The 21288-nt window shown below is 39.2% G+C and overlaps 1 protein-coding gene across 1 annotated transcript in view; it reads left to right on the plus strand.

Annotated features, from left to right (window-relative positions):
* Window positions 1-21288, plus strand: part of EHBP1 (EH domain binding protein 1) — a gene marked incomplete at its 5' end in the record, with an annotated part of 184322 nt that overhangs the window by 142469 nt on the left and 20565 nt on the right. The window contains 5 exons of the mRNA XM_010014312.1: window positions 3246-3362; window positions 6494-6618; window positions 9282-9420; window positions 9571-9677; window positions 12383-12506. Coding sequence (XP_010012614.1) covers window positions 3246-3362; window positions 6494-6618; window positions 9282-9420; window positions 9571-9677; window positions 12383-12506 — 612 coding nt within the window. The remainder of the gene's footprint in view (window positions 1-3245; window positions 3363-6493; window positions 6619-9281; window positions 9421-9570; window positions 9678-12382; window positions 12507-21288) is intronic.

The raw sequence follows: 21288 nt of genomic DNA on the forward strand, positions 1-21288 counted from the left end.
GCTATAAAATGCCTCTGGATCTTTTTTGCACCAATATTCTGGCATCCCCATTTGGTTCCAAAAGATTCTTACTTTGCTCTCTTCAGTCCGGACTGCAGTTCAGGCTGTCTAGGCAATGGTCATTGCTGTTTAGTTGTTGACTTAATCCTTTTATCTTTAATTTTGTTTGTTTCTTCACAACATAGTAAAGCTTTGCTGTCTTAGTAGGATCCACGTTTCCATACTTTTCAAGGAAGCAGTTCTTTAGCACTCTTCTAAATTTGTGCCTTGGTTCTAGACCAAGTGCTTTAAGTTTTTCACACTAGTAATTTGTGCTTTTCGTAAAAGATATGTTATCTCTTCGTTACGTTGTTCCTTTTATAATTTCTAACTGCAAAATCTTGTTGTAACATGCTCCCTAAACACATTTCCCTTTTTAATACACTGGAAGAACATCGGACTGGAAAGAAAACCAACAAAATGTAGAGGACTGTAAAGCAAGGAATCTGTAGATTTTGAAAGATAGTTGAAAATTTCTGAAATTACTTCCAATGAATGCTTTTAATTGAATATTTATTTTTTTGTTTAATAAAGTGTAAATGTCCTGATAATCATATTCAGTCGAAGCCTGCCAACTTTAAATTAACTACTAGGTCAGGTCATTATTTGACACTAGGAACTGGTGTCTTCAACATTCCCATCTCTTTTGTTACCTAAAATGGTGGTGTCAAAGACAGGGCCTCTGGTCTCGCTACATTAAATTAAAGAAAATCAAATAATCTAATCTAAGCGTTCCCTTAGTATGCAGCAGTCTTAAACCCTGTCATCTTGTTTAGCTTGTTTTGACACATCCAGCATCCTGCTGGATGACTGGTAGTTGTGAGCTGACCTTGGGAGCTGACTCCTTTGGGTGCTTTGGAAAGTCGTTGTCTGCCTTTAGGCTTGAGGTGGATTTGGTTTCCCCAGCAGCAGCAGTGCCCTTCTTTCTTTCTCTTCCGCCTCTTCCAAATGTCCGTGGCCCTTTGCTGCTGTTAGCCCAGTCATTTTTTCAGTGTCACTGTGATCTCCAGGATGTCTTTGAGAGTACCATGGCCTGAGTGCCAATGAATTTCTCTGACACAATCACAAAATCATGTGAGAAGTCTGACTCCTCATTAGAAAAAGTAGAGATGCTTTGAAGAAAATTCAGAACTTCAGAATTGTTGCTGCTTTAGTGTTCTTTGTTTTCTCTTCAGCCTGCTTTTTACCCCATCCTTTCTCTATGACGATCACACCATGCCCTTCTACTTGGTGACCTACGTCTGCACTACCTGAAACAACTAGAGTCCAGATCACAGAACAATCTGTGTGAATTTAAGTGGGAACAAAAAGGATGTTGCAGAGAGTCCTGAGTGTTTCTGGCCATGCAGTTGTACACCTGAAGCACCATCTGTCAGGTCCCAGGTCTGGTCATGGATGCTGGTTTGGCTGGGGAGAGATGTTCTCCATCCATCTGGCTCAAGCTGGGGCAGTTTGGAAGAAAGCTGACTTTTCCAGGGACCATTGAGAATTAGTGGAGAGGAGCCCAGGGAAGTCATGGTGGCCAGCTGAAACGCAGGGGTCCTACTTCACACACTGCTGCTTCATCATACATGCAACAGATGTTGAACAGGACTGAAATGGAAGCTTCTTTGGTCCTGTCTGTCGCAGCAAGAACCTTACCCTCAATCAGCAGAGGTCTGTGAAAGACATTGATTAATTACAGAGGAATTGAGGGAGCAGCTGGTTAGAAAACAGTAGCAGACGTAGAAAACAGTCAACAGGCTCCTAAAATGGGAATTATAGGGGCTGTGGAGATAAAGAGGTAAAGAAAAGCACTGTGTGACCTTCATGTCAGCAGTGTGGGCCTGAAGTGCAAACTCAGGTCTGGGGATGAGGTTTGGTGTATTTCAATGACAGATAATGAGTGATCAGCACCAGTCCTGGTCCAAAGTTCCCCAACCTTCTGGTATTCAGGATTATGGCATCTTGGTACTATGTTTAGGATCCTTTTTGTTTATATGGCGTTCGAATGTACCAATGTCCTATAATTAGTATATTTTCCTATTGTGAAGTGTTTTAAAGTTTCTTTAGTTACTATGTGTCTTCTTTCTCTAGACACACTCCAGCCTTCTCTTTTTTGTCATTTTTACGTGCATGCGTGCATACATAGGGAAAAAATGTTCATATAAGTCTGAACAAGTGTAGATAGCATTTGATATGAGACTTAAAAGTGAGTAAAAACAATGCAGCTATGTGCTTTGAAAGTACTAATCTAGCTTTTATGGACTTTCATTATATATTTGTATTGAAAATGTGAGTCAGGATTTTTTCTGGGATCTGCTTCACAATTCAGCACTTGCTATTTGATCTTCTTCAGGTTACTTACTCTTTCTGTGCCATAATTTACCTACATCATCGTCATAATTGTAATTATAATAATCGCCTACTTCATAAAACATTATGGGGCTCATTTACAAGTGATATTCATAAGTTGCTCTGAGAAACTCGGTAGAAAGATCCCATTAAAAATATAAAGTATAATTACAATTATTATTTTACTTAAAATGTATGTAGCTTGCAAACAATGCTGATTCAAAGTGGTGCAGTAAGGGAGCATGCTCTGGCTACTACACCTGAGGTCAGCACTTGCTAATCATGATGTTCCAGGTGGTAGTTTTCCTCCTTCTATCAGACACTAGCACCTAAGCAAGGTACAGTGATCACTGTTCTGTGATATTTTGTGCAAAGTAAGGAGTAGCAAGTCTCACCAAGCTGGAAACTAAGTACCTGGAGCTGCTGCCTTTCCCAAGAGACCACAGCTCCCAGGTCCTTCAGCTGGCCAAACCCATCCAAACCTGCCATATGCTGGCATCGGCAACCATTCTGCTTTATAGAGAACTGAGAACCTAGGGGAAATTACTTTGACTTGAGTTATAAGGAAAAGCATGTGTGCTTTTCAGAGTTAGCCAGAGATTCAGCACAGAGAACAGCCACTGCTGAGGCCAGGCTCCACCTTTGTTGTAACAGGAGTTTCCAGCAGAGCCCCCTGTGTGTATATTGAATTGCATCAGTTTAAAGATAAATCCATGACTGGACAAAGTGAAATCTCCTTCCAGACTTATTTCATGATTTGCATTTTTATCATAACTCAGCTTGTTCTCTAAAGCATTCTTTTTTTTTTTTTTCTAGTGATGTGGTGCATGTACATAAGAAAATACTAACCTTAATACTGTATGTTCCTACAGATGAGGATGAGGATGATGATAATATTGAGATAGATACTAACGAGGAGGTTCCTGAATGCTCTGTTACTGGAGGTGGAGATGAGCTTACTAACCTAGAAAATGACCTTGATTCAACGGGTAATTTAAATAATGGCTATTTTGTGTTTTTTGCATGACTAACACTCCATCATTGTATAAGTACTGATGTGCTGCTTCTCTCTGTCATAGCTTTATTTCTTTATGTCTTTTCAAGTCTTTTAAACCCTAATGCTTATTCTTTTTGAATATTTTGCATTCATGTTTAGTTGAAATTGAGTATCAGCAGCAAAATCATTATTTCCAACAATGGCAGATTTAAATGTGTCTTGCTTGTTTGATGGGGAAAGGGACCCCAGGACAGATTTATAAAGCAGAGCCACCTGAAATCACCCTGCCTGGATTGTCCCAACAAAGCGAGGTAGGCAGAGGAGTGAGCAGTCGCCTTGGTGAGTACAGCTGCTGCTCTCTGCACTGACATCCTGGAATTATTTGACATCTGCTCAGTGAAGAGGAGCAAACATGGCTTTATGTGTCCATGTAGACTTGGTAACACTCCAGTTTCTTCCCAAGGACCAGTTCTTGTATTTATACCTTGTTGCCCCAGTGGGAGCATGGAGGTATAAATTTGAATGGAATTTTACTTGTTTACTTTATAATATTCAAACAACAGGGGTTTTAAATAACACATTTTAAAAGCATTCATATTCTTGTAGAAATGCTTGCATAATCAAATCACATGCTGGTCAGGTAATAAGTCATAGTAGTGGTATTTCCCCTTTCAAAAATAATCAAGCAGAACTGGAGTTCAGATGATAAATATGATGATAAATATGTCAGGATCTTACGAGGTAGATGCTTATTTTAAAAGAAGCTAGATCTTCAAAGACACGAAGGTAATTGCCCATCAGCAAGGGGCTCCTCTGCTTGCAGAGAGTTGCTGAAGGAGTTTGTTCTCTGTACCAGGCTGCATGTTACCAGCGGCCCTGGGGAGTGCTGAAGGCCTCTTTGTAGTGTGGTGAGCTTCTCTGCCAGGGCGTTTTTGCTTACTACAAGTCAGCTTGAGCCCAGAGAAGTGTGCTAGGCACATGACAGCATCAAGGAAAAAGGCAGTACAAGAGAGAACTTCTTTACAGCATACTCTGACTTGGTTCTGCCCATACCAGCTGGACCTATGTGTGTGGACCATAATATATTAAATCAAAACACTCCATTTAGTGTTTACTCCTTGTAAATTAAACTGTCAGTGATGTGTATATTGCACTTTCTAGTCTTCTTTGAACGTGAAAGATTTGAGTCATGTCCTTTTTTTTTTTTTTTACTTGAGGATTTCCAAACACATAAGAAAATATATTTAGTATTTCCAATATTTGAATTAAGCTGATTTAGAGCAGAATCCTATCAAATAGTTCTCCAGTTAATATGGGTTCATTTTAGGAGGAATAGAAAATCAGTAAATGAATATTCCTGTCACATCGCCCCAGTGACTTACCAACGTTTACTTCTGTGGGCCTTTTTTCCTGAGATGTCTTCTCAGGGGTACAAAACCCACTACCTAACACTTCATCTTCACCATGGGAAGACACTGGAGAAAAACTGGGACACCATTTTGCAGTTCAGTCTGCACAGCAGCCAGAGGTACAAACAAGTAAGGAAGAGGATGGGCAATAATGCAGAAAGCAATCTGATGCAGAAATCAGTGTACACAGATTTTGGTGGAATTCTGCCAATTCATACCAAGTTCTAATGAGGGCAGAATCTTCTGGGAGCACCTACACACAAAACTGTAAGGGACATTTTACATTTGGGATCATTATTGACCATCTTAATTAATTTGCCGACTGCTGGATCTTAGTTCCTCCCATATCTCTCAAGAAGAGAAAACCTTTTTTATTATTATTTTTACTGCCAGTTGTTGGTTTTAAATACTGTGTTTGTCTGTATTTGTCAGAACTTCTACCATACACTGCTGTGAATGTATCTGATAAAATGTGAACCTCTTATATCATAGTTATTACATGATGTTTATGTATAAACCCACGAGAATGTGCATGTACTTACATGTGAGCCTCAATTAAGGACACCCTGACTGGGTGTGCCAGAGGAAAGGGGAACTATCCTTCGTCATAACCCAACCCAGCCTGTCACTGCTGGTGGCAGGCATCATTTGATTGCCAGCATGCCAAAAAGATTTTGGCTAATATGAATCGGAGCACTCCAAACCTTGGAAGGAGCTGTGCGGCAAAACAGTTGTGGATCAACTTCCCATACCAGCTAGAAGTCACCAGCCCACAGTGAAAAACTCAGGCTGTGCCTATAGAAAAATGTCTAAACTGCTATTTTCTCTGTGTTTGACCCAAGGCCCTGATGTGATAGTGCATGTAAGGTATATGTGTGGGGGCTTCTGTGTGTTATTCTGCTTTCCTACTCAGGGTTAGCTCCGTAGATCTGCTCTGTGGTTTGTTATTAACACCTTTCTCCTTATTATGTGTGTACGTGTAGGTAACTGTGTGTGTAGGTGTGTTACAAATTCATATAGTCAACGATCACGTACAGAATGAGCATTATTGGGAGGTAAAATTCTCAACTATTATTTCTTTGGGCTCTGATTCAAGTTGCTAAAAGAGATAAAAAAAGTTTGGGGGCTTTGGCAGTCTTTGAATCTGTCCCATTGATGCAGTAATGAAGCGGTTTATGTCTCCCCCAGCTTCAACATATTCTATAAATCATAGTAAAGTATTACTGGAAATAGTCTCTTTTGATACTTGAGAAGCTGTGCCAAGGAGCCTTAGGATGAATTAGTGGTTCATAAACTTGAGAGGTTATCAATACATAGAATATGTGATAAATTATTATACATCATCTTAAAATATAGAGCTCTTTAAGTGTTTTTTTTTATACCAAAGTACGGGTATGTACAGATTGGGAGTAACATAAACTAAACATTTTCTGCTTTATGTAATTTTCATCGAATGTCTTCAAGTACATTTACCTTTTCAGCCGAGTGCTACATATATTTCTTGAGAAAACTTAGGAATTATCTGTGTACATTACACAAATCTACACCAATCCAAATCACAAAAAAATATCGTTTTCCTCCTAGTTTTTACTTCTTTAGCTTGAAATGATAGCAAAGTGAATTAAATCTACCTTTTAAATTGCTACATTGTTGTAGCGACTCTGCATTTAAATGCATCTCACTCTGTTGTATGTGGTATTTGCATATTTAGCAGAACAAAACAGTAAGTTGGTGGATTTGAAGCTGAAGAAGCTCCTAGAAGCTCAGCCACAGGTGGCAAATTCACTCTCCAGTGCTGCTCAGAAAGCTGTAACTGATAGCTCAGAGCAAGACATTAAGGTAAGTTTTGATTAATGCTTTTGTCTCAGTACCTGTGTGTTCCGATTTTGGGTTTGTACTTTGTGAGGAGGAAAATGATTTCTTATCAAATCCTTCACAGTAAGAAACGCAGAAAATCTTCATGGCAGTGCTGTTGCATAGTTTGTGATGCACTGGGTTGTTTTCCTGTTGATTAATCAACACTTTTCCTTTTTTTTTTCTGATCTTGATACTTGTAATTGGCATTACACTTACAAGAGTCGTCTCTCAGTTCTGACTGCTCTGTTCTGTAATTTAAATCAGAAATGCAGCACGGGCTGCATCCTGCTGCTGGTGCAATCAGCAGTGAGACTCTCCCTGACTTTGATATGAGCAGGATTGGACTCTCAGTGATGTGCTTCTTTCCCAAGCCTTGACCCTCTGTTTTTTCTCCATTGAAATTAAGCCGTGGTACACTTTAAAGGTGTACATACTTGGGTGCTTGACAACGAGTGCTTCTGAGAAAAATAGATATGATTATGTGGTGTATGTGGTCATTTTGCCTATTTTAATGTTCACCATTTCAGCATAAAGCGCACACCAATCAATATTCAATTTCATTTTCTTAATTAGACCCCTTGTGTTCTTACTATTATATATCTAAAAAAAAAAAAAATAGTCCCTGTATGTCATTAATATCCCTATGGCTCTGGGGCACTTCCAGTTGGGTATAACTTTTCACCCACCTGCAGTCTGTGGGGAAAGCACTGCTGACTGAAAGGATTTCCTTCCCCAGATACAGAGATGCTTTGAAGTCCCAAAACAATGACTTTCATTGCTTTTCCCTTACACTGTCGGTTCCTATAAATTGGTGATGAAAGTGTGTGGCAGCAGCAGAGGACTTTCGGTCTCTATCTTTGAACAAAAGGAAGCCTGGATCAAGTCTGATTTTTGCGTTCAATTTAGCTTTCTGCAGTGGATTTAATGCAAAATGAAGCTGGCCCAAGAATAATACAATGGATTGAAAAGGCTAACTGAATTAGTGGGCTTAGAGGAATACATTTGTAAAGTGGCAGAAGTCCCCAGTCATAAAAAGGTTTCTTAAAATGGGATTTACTGGCTAATCACACTGATATTTTAGCATGTTGCCAGGCCTAAAAAATTAGTCATGTTTGTTTATTTTGGTAAAGACTCTGGTTTAGGCTGTCAGATGGTTATTGTGCTAATAACAGGAAACAATCTTTTATTTAACTGGAATCATAACCACCCCATTAGTGCAGCTGAAAAGTCATCCAGGGGATATGAGCAATACTTCTTTTAAGCTTAATTCGACAAATGGCATAGGCCATCTCTTAGGGTAATTTGGTATCACCTAACCTGATGAAAATGGTATTTCTCTTTATAAAAAAAAGCTTCTGTGAAGGAGCTGGTTAATTTCTTTTTAAGGTGCTCCCACAAAAGGTGCAACTTAACAGTTTATCCCTGTGTGCGTCTTTCTAAGGAAGAGTTGGAAAGCGGCATTATAAGGAATATATGGTGTCCATCTGTTCTCATGGAGCTCTTGGCATTGAGGTGGATTTGTTTTTTAATAAAATGCAGTTTACACGTTTCTAAATGAGGCATTCTGTGTTTGTGGAAAAGGATAAACTGTTACCTTCCCTTGGGGATTGTGTATCCCCGGCCTCCTTGAGGCTAGAGAATAGGCCATTGGAGAACTCCCTCATTACCAATTGTCTCAATGCAGAGGAAGGGCAAAGTCTTGGTAGCTTTTGATAACCAGTTTCAGCATTCAGCAGGCTTAGCTATTAGTCATGCATCTTAGCCTTTCCCTATTTACTTTCAAAACACTTAATAAAAATAATAAAAGATTAGGTATAAAATGAAATATTTGTTTGGTACACAGCACCTCGGTATCTGCAGCTTCCACACACTGCGGTGGTTCAGTCTTCTGGGATATTTCGTGTTGATAGAATCATTTGAATTTGTTACCAGTATTAACATAGGAAGCTCTGGAAAAGATAATTGTAGTTTCCTTAGCTGTAAAGGGCTTACTTACAAATCTGGCTTTGGAAAGTTATAGCTGATGAAATGCAGTTCAGTGGGGTAGTATTATAATCCTACCTTTTAGCCTTCATCCAGCATTAGTGGTTTATCTCAATGGGCATAAAATTAGAAACTAGTTCTTCTTGTCATACAAGTCTGTGGGACTACAGAAAACGACAGATTTCTTTACCGGGCAGGGAGACAGGCTAAAGGCAACACGCTTTTAAAACGATACAGATCGTGTTCAGGGGTAGAGACGCCGCTACTTGGCAGCAGCACGCGCAGCGCTTGGCAAATCAAAGTTGCAAAGGAGTGATTGTGATTTTTTCCTTTAAAATCAGCATCTCTGGCAAATGTCCGTCACAATTAATAGGTCTGGCTGTTAAGTAAGTAGAGAGTCCTGCAGGAGGGTGCGCATGTAGCAAAAAAGCCAGGCGTTGCCTCCACACATTAAACAACAAAAAAAAAACAGGGAAAAGTTAATTAATCTTCTTTTTTTCCCGTAGCCGATACTTTCATCCTATATAAACCGCAGCCTGAGTTGTGTAAGCTACTCTGCAAAAGCTGTGTCCTGTCCCCTCACCAAAACGTACCTTTCGAATTCGTGTCTTCCCGTTTGTAAACAAAAGACACTGTGCGTGTCTGGGTTTTTTCCCTAGCAGAATGGAACAGAGGAACATCGTGCTGAGCGATTACAAAAAGCAGCAGAACGGTTTAGAAATCCTGTTGTGTTCAGCAAAGACTCTACCGTCAGAAAAACTCAGCTCCAGTCTTTCAGTCAGTATGTGGAGAGCAGACCAGGTAGGAGAAAATATAAAACCTGTTTTCCCATCTTATGATTTAATAATATTTAACAATAAATATATGAAAACCTGATAATGTAAGTCCACATTTCAATACATAAATATCAAGCTTTATAATAATTTTACATGTCTTTTCCCTTTTTTCAAGAGATGAAAAGGCAGAGATCAATACAGGAAGATACAAAGAGAGGAAATGAGGAGAAGGCTGCGATAACTGAGACTCAGAGGAAGCCATCAGAAGATGAAGTGCTTAATGTATATTAATTTTTTGTCTGGTTTCATGATTGCTGATAATTCCAAACTGTATGTGGAAATAGTGCCTTTATTTGTTAAAATGAGATGTTAGGTTTTTTTAGATGTCAATCTCCAGTGCATTCAAAGCGGAGTGAGAGGGGTGCACTGTTGAATTAGTCTGCAGTGTGGTGATAATTGTCAGATAAAAAAAATGAATTTTTCAGAGTTCCACAGCCCCAGCTTCCTTGAGACATTTCCATCAGGGCACTTCCCATAAAGAGATTCCAGTATTGATCTACCGGGAGGATTTTAATTATTACAATAGCAGATACCGCAGAGCTGCAGTTAGAGGGAAGAGTCACATGAGACCTGCTAGAATTTCTCAGCCAACCCATTTTGTTGGCTTGGGTTAATGGGTGTTCAACCTTTCCATTATCCAGATCAGCCGTGAATTACTAGCTGAATGATGTTTGCATTAATATAATATATATGGTAATTTCTTCACTTAATTAACGGGGAGGTTCAGCTCAGTAGGGGTATGGGCTGATCATGTGTAAAATTGATTTGTGAGGGAAATATTTGATAGACCGCAGGGAGAAAGCTGGTTTTGATGGACAGCTGCGGGACAGAAGCAGGAAGAACAAGTTTTAACCTGAATTTTTTTTGTCTGAAAAACACAACACAGCCTTTGATGGGGGTCATTTGTTGCTGTCCACAATTCATTTAAACGCATTTGTTGTTTTTGCTGAAGCAATCTAGAGCTTAGTAGTGATTTTGTACCACTGTCATATCTACACCAAAACATCAAACTTTGTACGAGCTGGAGTTATTTTTAGCCCAGTTGTACTTGTGCAGAGCTGAAAAGGTCTGGCACAGTAAGTTCACATTATATATGCAGATGATACACATGAACTCTTGGGATATTTCAGCCTGACACAGCATTTCTTTTCATCTTCTAATAACAATTGTTAACGATTATGCATGCTGACATTAGGGAAGTTTTCATACTATTTTCAATTAATTATAGTTGATGAAAGGTAATATACTGAACATCACCTCAGCTCCCCCGACTGATTTTCCTTTTTTGTTTTTTATGTCTTTTTTTCTTCAGGGGACTGCTCTCAGGGAGTTTTGTTGTTGTTTTTCTGGCTATATAGCACGTAGAAAAAGAGTTTCTATTAGAGCTGATACTGTTGGCTGTATTGTAGGAAGAGAAGGACTGAATTAATGGAGGCATAATGTATTTAAATTCAAATACCCCAAATTTCAAAGTTCTATACTCGTTACTGGTCCTGGGAGCTCAGCCATGCCATTAGCCTTCACTTTGAACATGCCTTTATTTGAAATAATATGCTGATGTGATTATTATACCTGTTGCCCGAATAAGAAGCTGAATTGATGATTTCAGGCACATTTACAGAAAAACAACTGAAAACATTTGGTGAAATATCTGAGACTGTTACACAGCAACAAGTTAGCCTCTGGTAGGGAAATAAGCCTCCTTAGAAAAGCCTGTATATTTTTCTGTTCCCAGAGGCTAGTGATTTTAGTTGCATCCTTTACAGAGTGCACCTGAAAGATGAAATAATTTTGCTAGGGTTTTTTTCCCAATTCAAACTATTCTCCAAGGGTCTGGGGCAGACGAAGGAGGAAGAAGTGGATGGAGTTGCTCAGGAGTAGGATGGGGTTTTTTCCCTAACTTATGCCAAAACATCCTTCAGGAATGACATTTCAGCACTGGATACAGCCCATAATAACTTGGTATAGCCAAAACACTGCGAAAGTTGTTGAGCCACAGGAGAATAACTTGGAGGTACTAAATGTCTGTCCTTGGGGTACTAGTGGGACAGCCAAACTACTTTGGAAATATTTGGAGATTTGTGTGGTCATCTGCAGGGCAATGCTGAAGTTATAGGGTACAAGAGGCAAACTTGACTCATTGGTGTTTCCATAGCTTTCTTGGTAAGGTTCAGTATGATTTATCAGCTTGGCATCCCAGGGCTGCCTACTGCCTGGGTGAGAGCCAGCACAGAGGCAAGACAGCTCGAGTTAGTCCCTGTGCACCTGAGCATCTGCCCAGTGCTGTTTGTCACCACTTCTCAGGATAAGAATCACAGTTAGAGTAATTAGTGGTATTTTTACAGATCACCATGTAGGAGGGCAATTGCCTGCAGTCAGAGAAACCCACAGAAGCATGAGCCCAGGCTGGTGAGCCTCCACGCTACAGTTGACCCAGAAGAGCTAACCAAGCCAGGGAGCTTGTTTTGAGTTTGGTTTTAATCTCAAAAGCCCACTTTTTAATTCTCATTAGAGACTCTCATGCTAGTTCTTCTAGCCCCTAAAGTTAGTGTTATAAAATTGAATAAGACCTAAATGGAGTAGAAATGGCATGTTAAATGGTGCTTTATGTGGATTACACTTCCTTTCATTATGCTTTGTTACAGCAGCTTTTATATACTTAGAAATAAATCAGAGGAATTTCAAAAAGCAGCAAGGTAGTAAAAAACCTGCAAAATCAAATGTTCCCTAAAGAAAAACCCGGGTGTTTTAATAAACAAATAAGAATGTTTGGCAAAATTGTGAAGTTTATGAAATGTAAGTGTTAGCTTTTTTGGTAGGGAGCATGATATTTGGTTGTTTAGGTAAGTGCCTTACGAAGTGTTTGTGGAAGGGAAAAATGCAACTTACAAGTGATGTTTTTTCTTCTTGTTTGTTCTCTTTAACAGAAAGGGTTCAAAGACACCAGTCAGTATGTTGTAGGAGAATTGGCAGCACTAGAGAATGAGCAAAAGCAAATTGACACCCGTGCCGCGCTGGTGGAGAAGCGCCTTCGCTATCTCATGGACACAGGTACGGTGCCCAATTACACTGTAAACAGTTTTGGCAAATTGAGCGTTCACAAACTCTTATAGAGTTTTGGAAGTGTGAATCTTTGAAGCCTGAATGTTCAGCAAAACTGCCTTGAAAATAAAAAGGCTGCGATTTGCAGCCACCTCTCTGGGCCCTGGTGATAAGAGTGCCTTCATGGGAAGTGATAACTTGCCCTGATACCGTGTGAGCCAGCACTATTGAACAGTGTGCTCATCCATGCAGAGTTGGAATACACATCTGTGCCTCATTGATATGCCACTGCTTAAAAAAAAAAAAAAAAAAAAAAGGAAAAAAAAAGGAAAAAAAAAAGGAAAAAACGTAAGATCTTCAGTGTTCTACTGATTCAGTGGGAAAAAAAAGATTTGGCCAGCTAAAGCCATGTACTGCATGAAACAGAGCACAGTACATGGGGGAAGGCTCCATTGACTAGATCACTGAAATTTGAGAATACTATCTGGTTACTGATGCTCCACATTTATTTTATTTATTTATTTTCAGAAGAGTAGGTTTTAAAAGTCTGTAATACTTGGTGTTGTAAGGTACAGTTGAAAGGATTAAAGTATATGGGCGATTTATTGTTAAAAGAGTGGTGGTTTTGACTTCGGCAGTGAATGGTAGGTGGATGTTAAGTGCTGATGGTCATCAGAAATGGACAGATTTAGTGCATCAGTTTGAAACAAATGGTGCTTTGATATTCAAAAATAAATAATATCATAGGTCCACAAACTGTTCTTCCTATCCCTTGGGAAAAACAGTTAGCTGGTCTAAATTACTTTGTGGATAAATTGTTTTTATAAGTTATATGTATACGTGGTGTTGTAAACTTGAAGACTGCCTCTAACTGAAACAGCTGATTTTAAAGTAGATTTGAATCCAGTGTTATGTTTTGAAACACAGACTTCAGTTGCAGTTCAGTACTTTGAAGTATGCTTGCCATATGCATCCAAATACTAGCGTGGTTTTTACATGTATTTACTTTCTTGTGTTCTCAGGTGGTTTGATTTTTTTTAAAATAGCTTCACAAAAGCACGTAACTCAGAAACTATTTCCGTCCTGGATGAATTCTTGTTTAATAGGACCTCTACGTGTTACTGTCCTTTGAAGTACTTTTTCAAATGCGTTACATGACCTTTAGTTATATAGCTAGAGAAAATGTGTGTATGTTATCCTGCTCTTTCTTGTGTACTTTGTTATACATGTAACGTATGTTCTGCACAAAAGAGCCAGTACAATGTTTCCAAGTCTTAAGGAACTCCAAATACTGCCTCTAGATATGTACAGAGTCATCAGCATAGCACTTAGGGATTTTTTAAACTCTAATAACTATGTTATTGCTTCATTTAGGTTGTTTATTTCATTTTTTAAAAATATTTCTGCTTTTTAATTTCTTGTATTTTGAAGTATGACAAAAGTTGTTGTATTCTTCATGTCATACACACGATGACGTGATGTTTCTTTTAAATATTCTGCATAAAATGCGGAGTCTAGCACACAGCTAGAGTGGCTTATACAGCGTAGCAATAAGGGTTGTAACAGGAATACTAATGAATACCTGCTGCTTCTTTTACTGGGGATAAGGGGAAAAGTGGTGCAGCCATAATAAAAAATTTACTTTGATACTCTTAATCACTTCCTGAGCATCCAGGGTTTAACTTAAAACAAATTATTTGACAAGTCCTTGGTAAAGATCCTACTTATGTTGCCATCTTAAAAGCACGATTTAGGAGAAAACATGTGAAAACTGTAGTTTCTTACCTACAGTTAACTTCATAGCCTTGAAAACAGGTATTCTCAAACTTCTCTAACTACGGTTCACATCTTAACAGAGAACCTATCTCGTGTACTATTTCCCCTGTCAATCAATATCCCATTTGTCATCAGACAACATCCCTTTGGCAGTGACTGCAATTGCTTACATGGAAAAGTAGTGTTAGGAGGGTTTGGTTGTTGGGGGTTTTTTAACAGTCCTTAATGTGATATAGTAGTGGAAAAAAATCTGTACATCATCTTTTGCTGTGCCTTAAAATGCTGTCTTGTCAGCTCTGTTTCTGCACCCCACGTGCAGTCCCCTTCTACTGGTTCCTCACCTGCCTAGCTTTCTTGCAGGCTCTTCTGCTTGCTTCTTCTCTCTTCCTCTCTGGAACCATCTATAGTTGCTGCAGAGGATCTGCTGTATCTCATGTTATTAGTGGTTCTTTTTCTCAGGATGGCACTTGTTTTTCTTCCCTACTTCTCTTCAGGAAGTAATTCCTAACACAGACAAATAAGCAGCTCGTGTCTCAGTCTTAGTCCTAGCTTCTTCTGTAAAGGTCTGGGCTGCTTCACCCGAGTGTCTGACTGTTTGAGAGAGAAATCTGGAAACAAAAAAGATGAGTCAACACCATATGACCTGCCAGCTTGCCACAGACCACCAGGTAGTCTGTAAAGCCAAGTTTGAAGGAAGAAAGTAACCACAGCCCGAGAGCTAGAAAAGCCCTGCAGGGCTGTTGATGATGATCTTGGGGCTTTGCAAATACTCCCCTAGGTGTTGGTACATACCAGAAAGATGAGAAATGTGAAATGCTGCCAGCTTTCAGAGTTGTGCTGAAAAGTCTTTTGATACTTGTTTTTTCTGGAAAAAAAAAATAAAAAGAAGGAGGAAGCAGGCTTTGGGAACCAGGAGATCATATGGGCAAGCACAGCTGAAAGATCCTGGAAACACAACATGAAGGACAAGAACCACAAGTGAGTTGGTTTTATAATTAACACTCTCTTATAAGCACATCTCTCTTTTAATTTCGTGCTGCTTGGGGAGAGCCTTAGGCGAGTAAGACTCTCTGCTGACCTTATTCCTCGACAGCTAAAGCAGGGTGCTGTGTTGGTAAAACTGTATGGGGAATGGCTTACACTGAATTGTCCTAACAAATATTTGCAGGATAATTGTCCCCACCAGCATAGGAGCACATTTTGTATTGGGATTTTCAGCTTTGTTTCCATGTGTGCCAAAACCATACAAGATAAGTGAAACAACTGGGAACTCACATCATGACTCGGTTATTGCCTTGAAATGAAATTCAAGAGGAAGGTAGAGTGTGGTCTGCTCATCCCCGTTGTGTCTGCTGGGGACTGGACCATCTTTTCTTTCACCACTGTGCTTGGCCCTGTTCTTTATTAGACTTTTACTAGGAGGAAAGCTCTCTCTCTTCCTTCTTATCCTCCTCCAGCACAAAATTGGGGGTGTTTTTTTCCACTGGGGAGGCTCTTTGCCACCTGGCAGCTCTTCATCCTCTGAGTTTGAGAGTCCTTTTTATTGCTCAGCCAGGAGGGATTTTTTTCAGGCTGCAGCTTGAATATCTGTTCTGGCTACATTCATTTCACAGGAAAAGACTTCATCTCCTCTCACATGTATCAAGGCATTAAAGCAGGTGGGAATTTCCTTACTATGGGCTAGTGGTAAGACCAGAAAGATTCAGCTACTAACCTCTGGACAGTGCAGAGTTTGGTAAATGTGAAAGAGTTCATAGGTTTCACCAAAAGGGAAGGAGCTGTAGGTATAGGCAATGTATGTTCTTGGTTAGATTCCAGCTCATGGCACTGTTTGACTTTGTTAGACACTCCGCTTACTTTTTATTGAAAGTTTCTGGCACTTACGATTGCAAGTAAGAGTTTAAGAATGCCACTCTAGCTTTACTAGGGCCACAGTAGCTATGAGGAGCCACAAGGAATGGATCTTAGGAGTTCTCTGTGCCCCATACCCTTTCTGCCATGGACCAGAAGAAGAGGTGTAACCGACGCAATGCTCTCTAGTCCAGTCCCTAGGCTGCAACCTAGGTTGTGGAGGTATCCCTTCCACTGCTGCCCTTGCATTTTCTGTCCTGCATGAGGAAAAGGGCATCTAATGGAAGTAGGGCTGCAGGAAGAGAGCGCAGGCCCTCATCTGCACATGCATTGCTACTTTCCGGCCCTGAAAAACAGCCTTTTTTGGCTGGGGAAGCCAAGATTCTGGCTCTTGGCCAAAGGGGAGCTGATGTTTTCAAAGTTTGTCAGCCAGGCAAAGACTTTGGAACTGGCTGAAGCCTTGCATTTCCAGTGCCAGCTGCTCATGATTTGACTAGAATCACTTTTCTAAGATGTGTGAAAAAATAAAAGTTATTAAAATCTTTGGGTTGCTGATTTCTATTGCAATCTGAATAGTCACACTTTTATTAATATCCCGTAATTTATGTCACTGGCGGCGTAACCTCAGTCCTTGGTCTTTGCACTTAAAATGAAAATGTAATCTCACCTTGTTCCAGTGAAATGTAGTTTACTGGTACATTGCAAAACTGTGAACAGAATCAGTGCTTCAGTGCCTTGAACTCTGTAGAATAAGCTGGTGGCACATTTGCTATCACTGTCTGGATATATGTAAGAGCTACCCATATGGACGGGGTTTTGTAGCATACACCATATGAAATACAGTGCCACAAAAGATTTGGTGGATGCAAGTGTTTAGAGAAAACACAGCACAGAGGTTCAAAGAAGAGGAATTAGTTGTGTGTATAAAAATCACATAATCTAATATAATTCATTTCTTTTCTTTATTATAATGGCTTGACACTAAATGGTGACAGAGGTAGGATTATCTTGCTTTCTTCAGGATTGTACTTACCCATGTGCCTAACCTGTTGTGGATAAAAAAGTTTTGTCTCTACTGTGGCAGTATCTTCCTCCAGTACAAATTTTTCTGTCATTGTATTTTAAAGTGTCTATCATCTTGATATCCAAATGCCAATTAAAATGCAGAATTATCACATAATACAATTAAAATAAAAAACAAAGAAGCCTAGTTTACAAATTTCTAATCTAAATTTAGCTCTTTTTCAGTCACTATTTCTTCACTAATTGCAAAAACAACTATTTGGAGAAAAAAAAAAAAGAATACAGCTATCAGATATTTTGTTATCTGACCACAGGGTATGAAGTGGTTTTAATTGTTTTTTTCTGATTAACTGCAAGCTCCCAAATTCAAGTAAAAGAATATTTGTATTTTCCATACGAGATCCTGCTTCTTACCAATGGGTGAGCATGTTTGTGGTACTGTATAAGGATTAATGAAATGAAAAAAACCACCCTCTGCTGCTGCTGATTGACCACTGATGGTAAATGTAATTGAATTAGCAGTGCACTAAAATAAATGTAGACAAAATAAATATAGACAAGAAAATCTGGTGAAAGCTTCTGTAATGTTTTAGATTAATAGGCATACAGAATTCTTCACATTTTTTTATTACGTTGTCCCTAGATGAATTCAAAGTAATTGGGGTGGTTAATTTTATTTACACAGAGCCGTTCACAGCGCATTAAATAATAGAGATAATTGAACAAGAATTGTCAAGTGTGTACTGATATCAGACATATTACAGAAGGGAATGTGCATAAAACTTCATTTCTATGCAGCCATTGTTTATGGTAATTAAGTACACAGATTTATCCCTTGGTTGCCTTCCAAGCTTATGGCAACTGCTATTGTTGTGCTCCATTAATATGTAATCAGGAAATAGTTTAATTTTCTAATCTGCAGTTTGAGAATTCACTTTCTAACAACTCTTAATTACTGCATTGCCCTAATGATGCTCATGGTTAGGAAAACTGAACCAATAAACTCCATGGAAGAAGCCAGAGGGGATTATACTTCCAGAGGTGGTGCTTACTTAATAAACTTGTTATGCCTTCACCAGAGGGAGCTCAGTGTCCTTCAAAAGCAACTAATTTTATATTTCAGAGTTGTACATAGCCACGGTGCAAAGAGTTAATGTACAGTGTGTGGCGGGGGTGGCTGTAAATTTGATTCACTAGAGAACCAGATAAGCGATACTATCACCATTTTGGTATTTTTCCTACTGTATACTAATTGTAGAGTTTAATTGCACAGGAAATAATGCAGGTGGTTTAATCTATTGTTTTAAACTGTCCTCATGGGTTTATTTTTGTCAAGTTTGTTTTCTTTCATTAGCCACATTAGCTAAATGCAGTATCGTAAGATCTTGCATGGGCAGATAAGCTCTAGATTGACAGCTATCTCATATTGGTTGTTTTCAGGGAGAATCTTAAACAGTAGAGGTGGGGTTTTTGATCATTTCTATTCTCCACTGGCTGATTATTCACCCCAATGTGATTTCCATGCTGCTCCTTTACCTAGTGCAACTGTAATGACTACACTAAAGCTATTTTGGGTTTGTGGTGCTGCTCTAAGATGAGAATCAAGCCATTGCGATGTTGTAGCCTATCTGTGCTGGCTCTGCCCAGAAGCATACGGTCCTCTAAATGCAAAGATCTGAAAAAGGAGACTTAAAAGTCTGCTGAGATTTACCCTCCCTGTAGTATCTGATACATCTTGGTGATTCCCCTTAGTGCAGGTAGTCTTGGGAGTGGATCTTGACAAGCTCTGCCTTTTTAAAGGCACTTACTGTGGCTTGAGAGTCTTCAACACGTTTTTCTTGTGGATTTGGGGTGTTGGGTTTTTTCCCAACTTGTACCCAATTTTAACACCGCAGGTGCTCAGAATGGGGCTGGATTGCCATCTCCCAGCCACTGTTTCACCTCTCCTTTTTCAGTGCATAAGCTTCCTTGTCAATAGAACTAATTACACAGTGAACCAAACAACATTAGAAACCCTGTAAACACATATGTTGTGTCACTGCAAATTAACTCTTACCAATCGAAAAAGCAGCATATGCTTTGTTGCCACATGTGAAAGGAAAGTCACATGTATTAATTAGTTAGCATTTTACATGGCTTTGAAGATAGAAAGGACTGAGGTTTGTAAGAGGGAAACATTTGAATTTATTAATAGAAGAGGAAAAAGGTTGAGCTAAAAAAGTACAGGCACAAAAAGAGGGTTTAAATAGTTGATTTAGTCTTCTGCAACAGAATAAAATGATCACTTCTTTTATTAAATCTCATCCTGGGATGAATTTGTATTCACTCTTTTTGCCATAATGTTTTTTACTGTCCTATGGCATTTGCCTGTGTCAGGGCACTAAAACTTGGGTCCCAGGAAACATGGGGTTTGTTTTAGAAGTATATAATATAAAATAAATTATAAAATAATATGGACATATGCAAAATTTATTAAAGGGAGCATATCTGTATTACATCAGTGTATGGATATATATACTGTTTTATTTTAATAGCAGTCCAGGGCATGTGTAAAACGGTAAGTTACAATCCATGAGTACATATTTAGTTAAATTGTTGCAGTTGTCTAACATCAAATTATCAAAAATAATGCAGATTTCTTCTCATCTGACTGTATACTATTTGAGGCATAAAATGCACAGGTTCTTCATATCAGAGCACATATACAAAAGAGAGGGGAGACAAAAGGCGTTGGGCCAGTAGGTAGCTGAGAGCCTGGGCTGCTGGTGTCAGGACTGCAGCTTCCCTCTATCTCCCTCCTTATCTTCAACATAGTCAACAGCTGTGGTGAGCCTGTGCCTTACAGCTATATTATCCAGAAGCCAGGTCTAGAATATATTCTTTTCTTGGGCAGCAGCAGTATCTGGCTGGTTCTTTGGACAGCTTCAGGGCTGGCTGGCTGACTGACACCATTGTTAACCACGCTCGTGGCTGTGAAACTGGTTTTTGGAACCGTCTCAGGGTCAAGTTGCCAGTAAACTGTCTAGGTTGCTTTGTGTTGCAGGATGCTTTTTTTCTTCTTTCTTTTTTTTTTCTTTTGCTTTCTCTCACCTATTTGGATGATGAAGAATGCACTAGCTGTCAGGTTAACAGAATAAGTCTCCATGCCTATTGCTTGTAATAATAATGATGCTTAAGGGTGACTTGTTTTGGATATTCCTGTGTCTACTGTATTGCCTCAAAGGACAGGTCATCGACTGATTAGTAACCTCTTTACATAATTTCTGCTTGTAAACTCATTCAAGAGTGAATTTTCTACCTATGCTGTTGCATTAAAATCTGCATAGAAAGACAAAAAGAACTTCTACCAGAACAAGCCGTTATGCCCAGAGATAAAGCATTCATTCACAGGGCAGAAAATGGAAGCAAATAGATAAACATGTACGTATCGTTGGGATTTTTTTCCTGCCCAAGAAAAAAAGAAAGGTGTAGATGAGATTCCCTGCTCCATTCGGTTACAGCGTCACTGCTCAGGCTTTCTCACACCACTCATTCACAACTACACTCACAGAAATGACTTAGTTTTTTAAACTGTGAGATACGTTTGTCTGTTAGTTTTCCAGCAAGTAGAAGTACAAATATAGAGGTGGCATTAAAAAATGTTGCAGCAAAGTGCATGCATTCAGAAAAATACATTTTTTTCATTACTTGTGGTATGCCTCAGAAATACTGCTGTAACCCAGGCAGTATACATAAAGATATAAATGTATACATAAAAAGCCAAATCCTGAGATGGCAGAAGCAGAGGTAGCTTGCTTGAAATAAATGAAATTATCTCAGTTTTAGAGCAGAGGAAGATCTAATCTTGCACTCCCTGTTTCATTCATAACCACAGCTTCCGAGCTGAAGCGCGTGGGGACACTTTGAGGTAGAAGGCTTTTGTACCTAATGGTAAAGTGTGGGCTGAGAGCAGAACTCCAGTGTCAGCTCTTTTGCCATTGCTATGCATCGCCTTCTAATAAATATATTGCACCTGTACATGCAGCTTTCTCATAGGGAATGGGTATCCTAAAATAGACCTGTATGGCTATACAGTATGCACATCTGTAAGGTTAGTGGTAGTAAATATTCTAAAGTAGTATCTGTGCCCCCTGATTTCCCT

The sequence above is a fragment of the Nestor notabilis genome, unplaced genomic scaffold (genome assembly GCF_000696875.1).
Source record: "Nestor notabilis isolate BGI_N333 unplaced genomic scaffold, ASM69687v1 scaffold13375, whole genome shotgun sequence".
Classification (NCBI taxonomy): Eukaryota; Metazoa; Chordata; class Aves; order Psittaciformes; family Psittacidae; genus Nestor; species Nestor notabilis.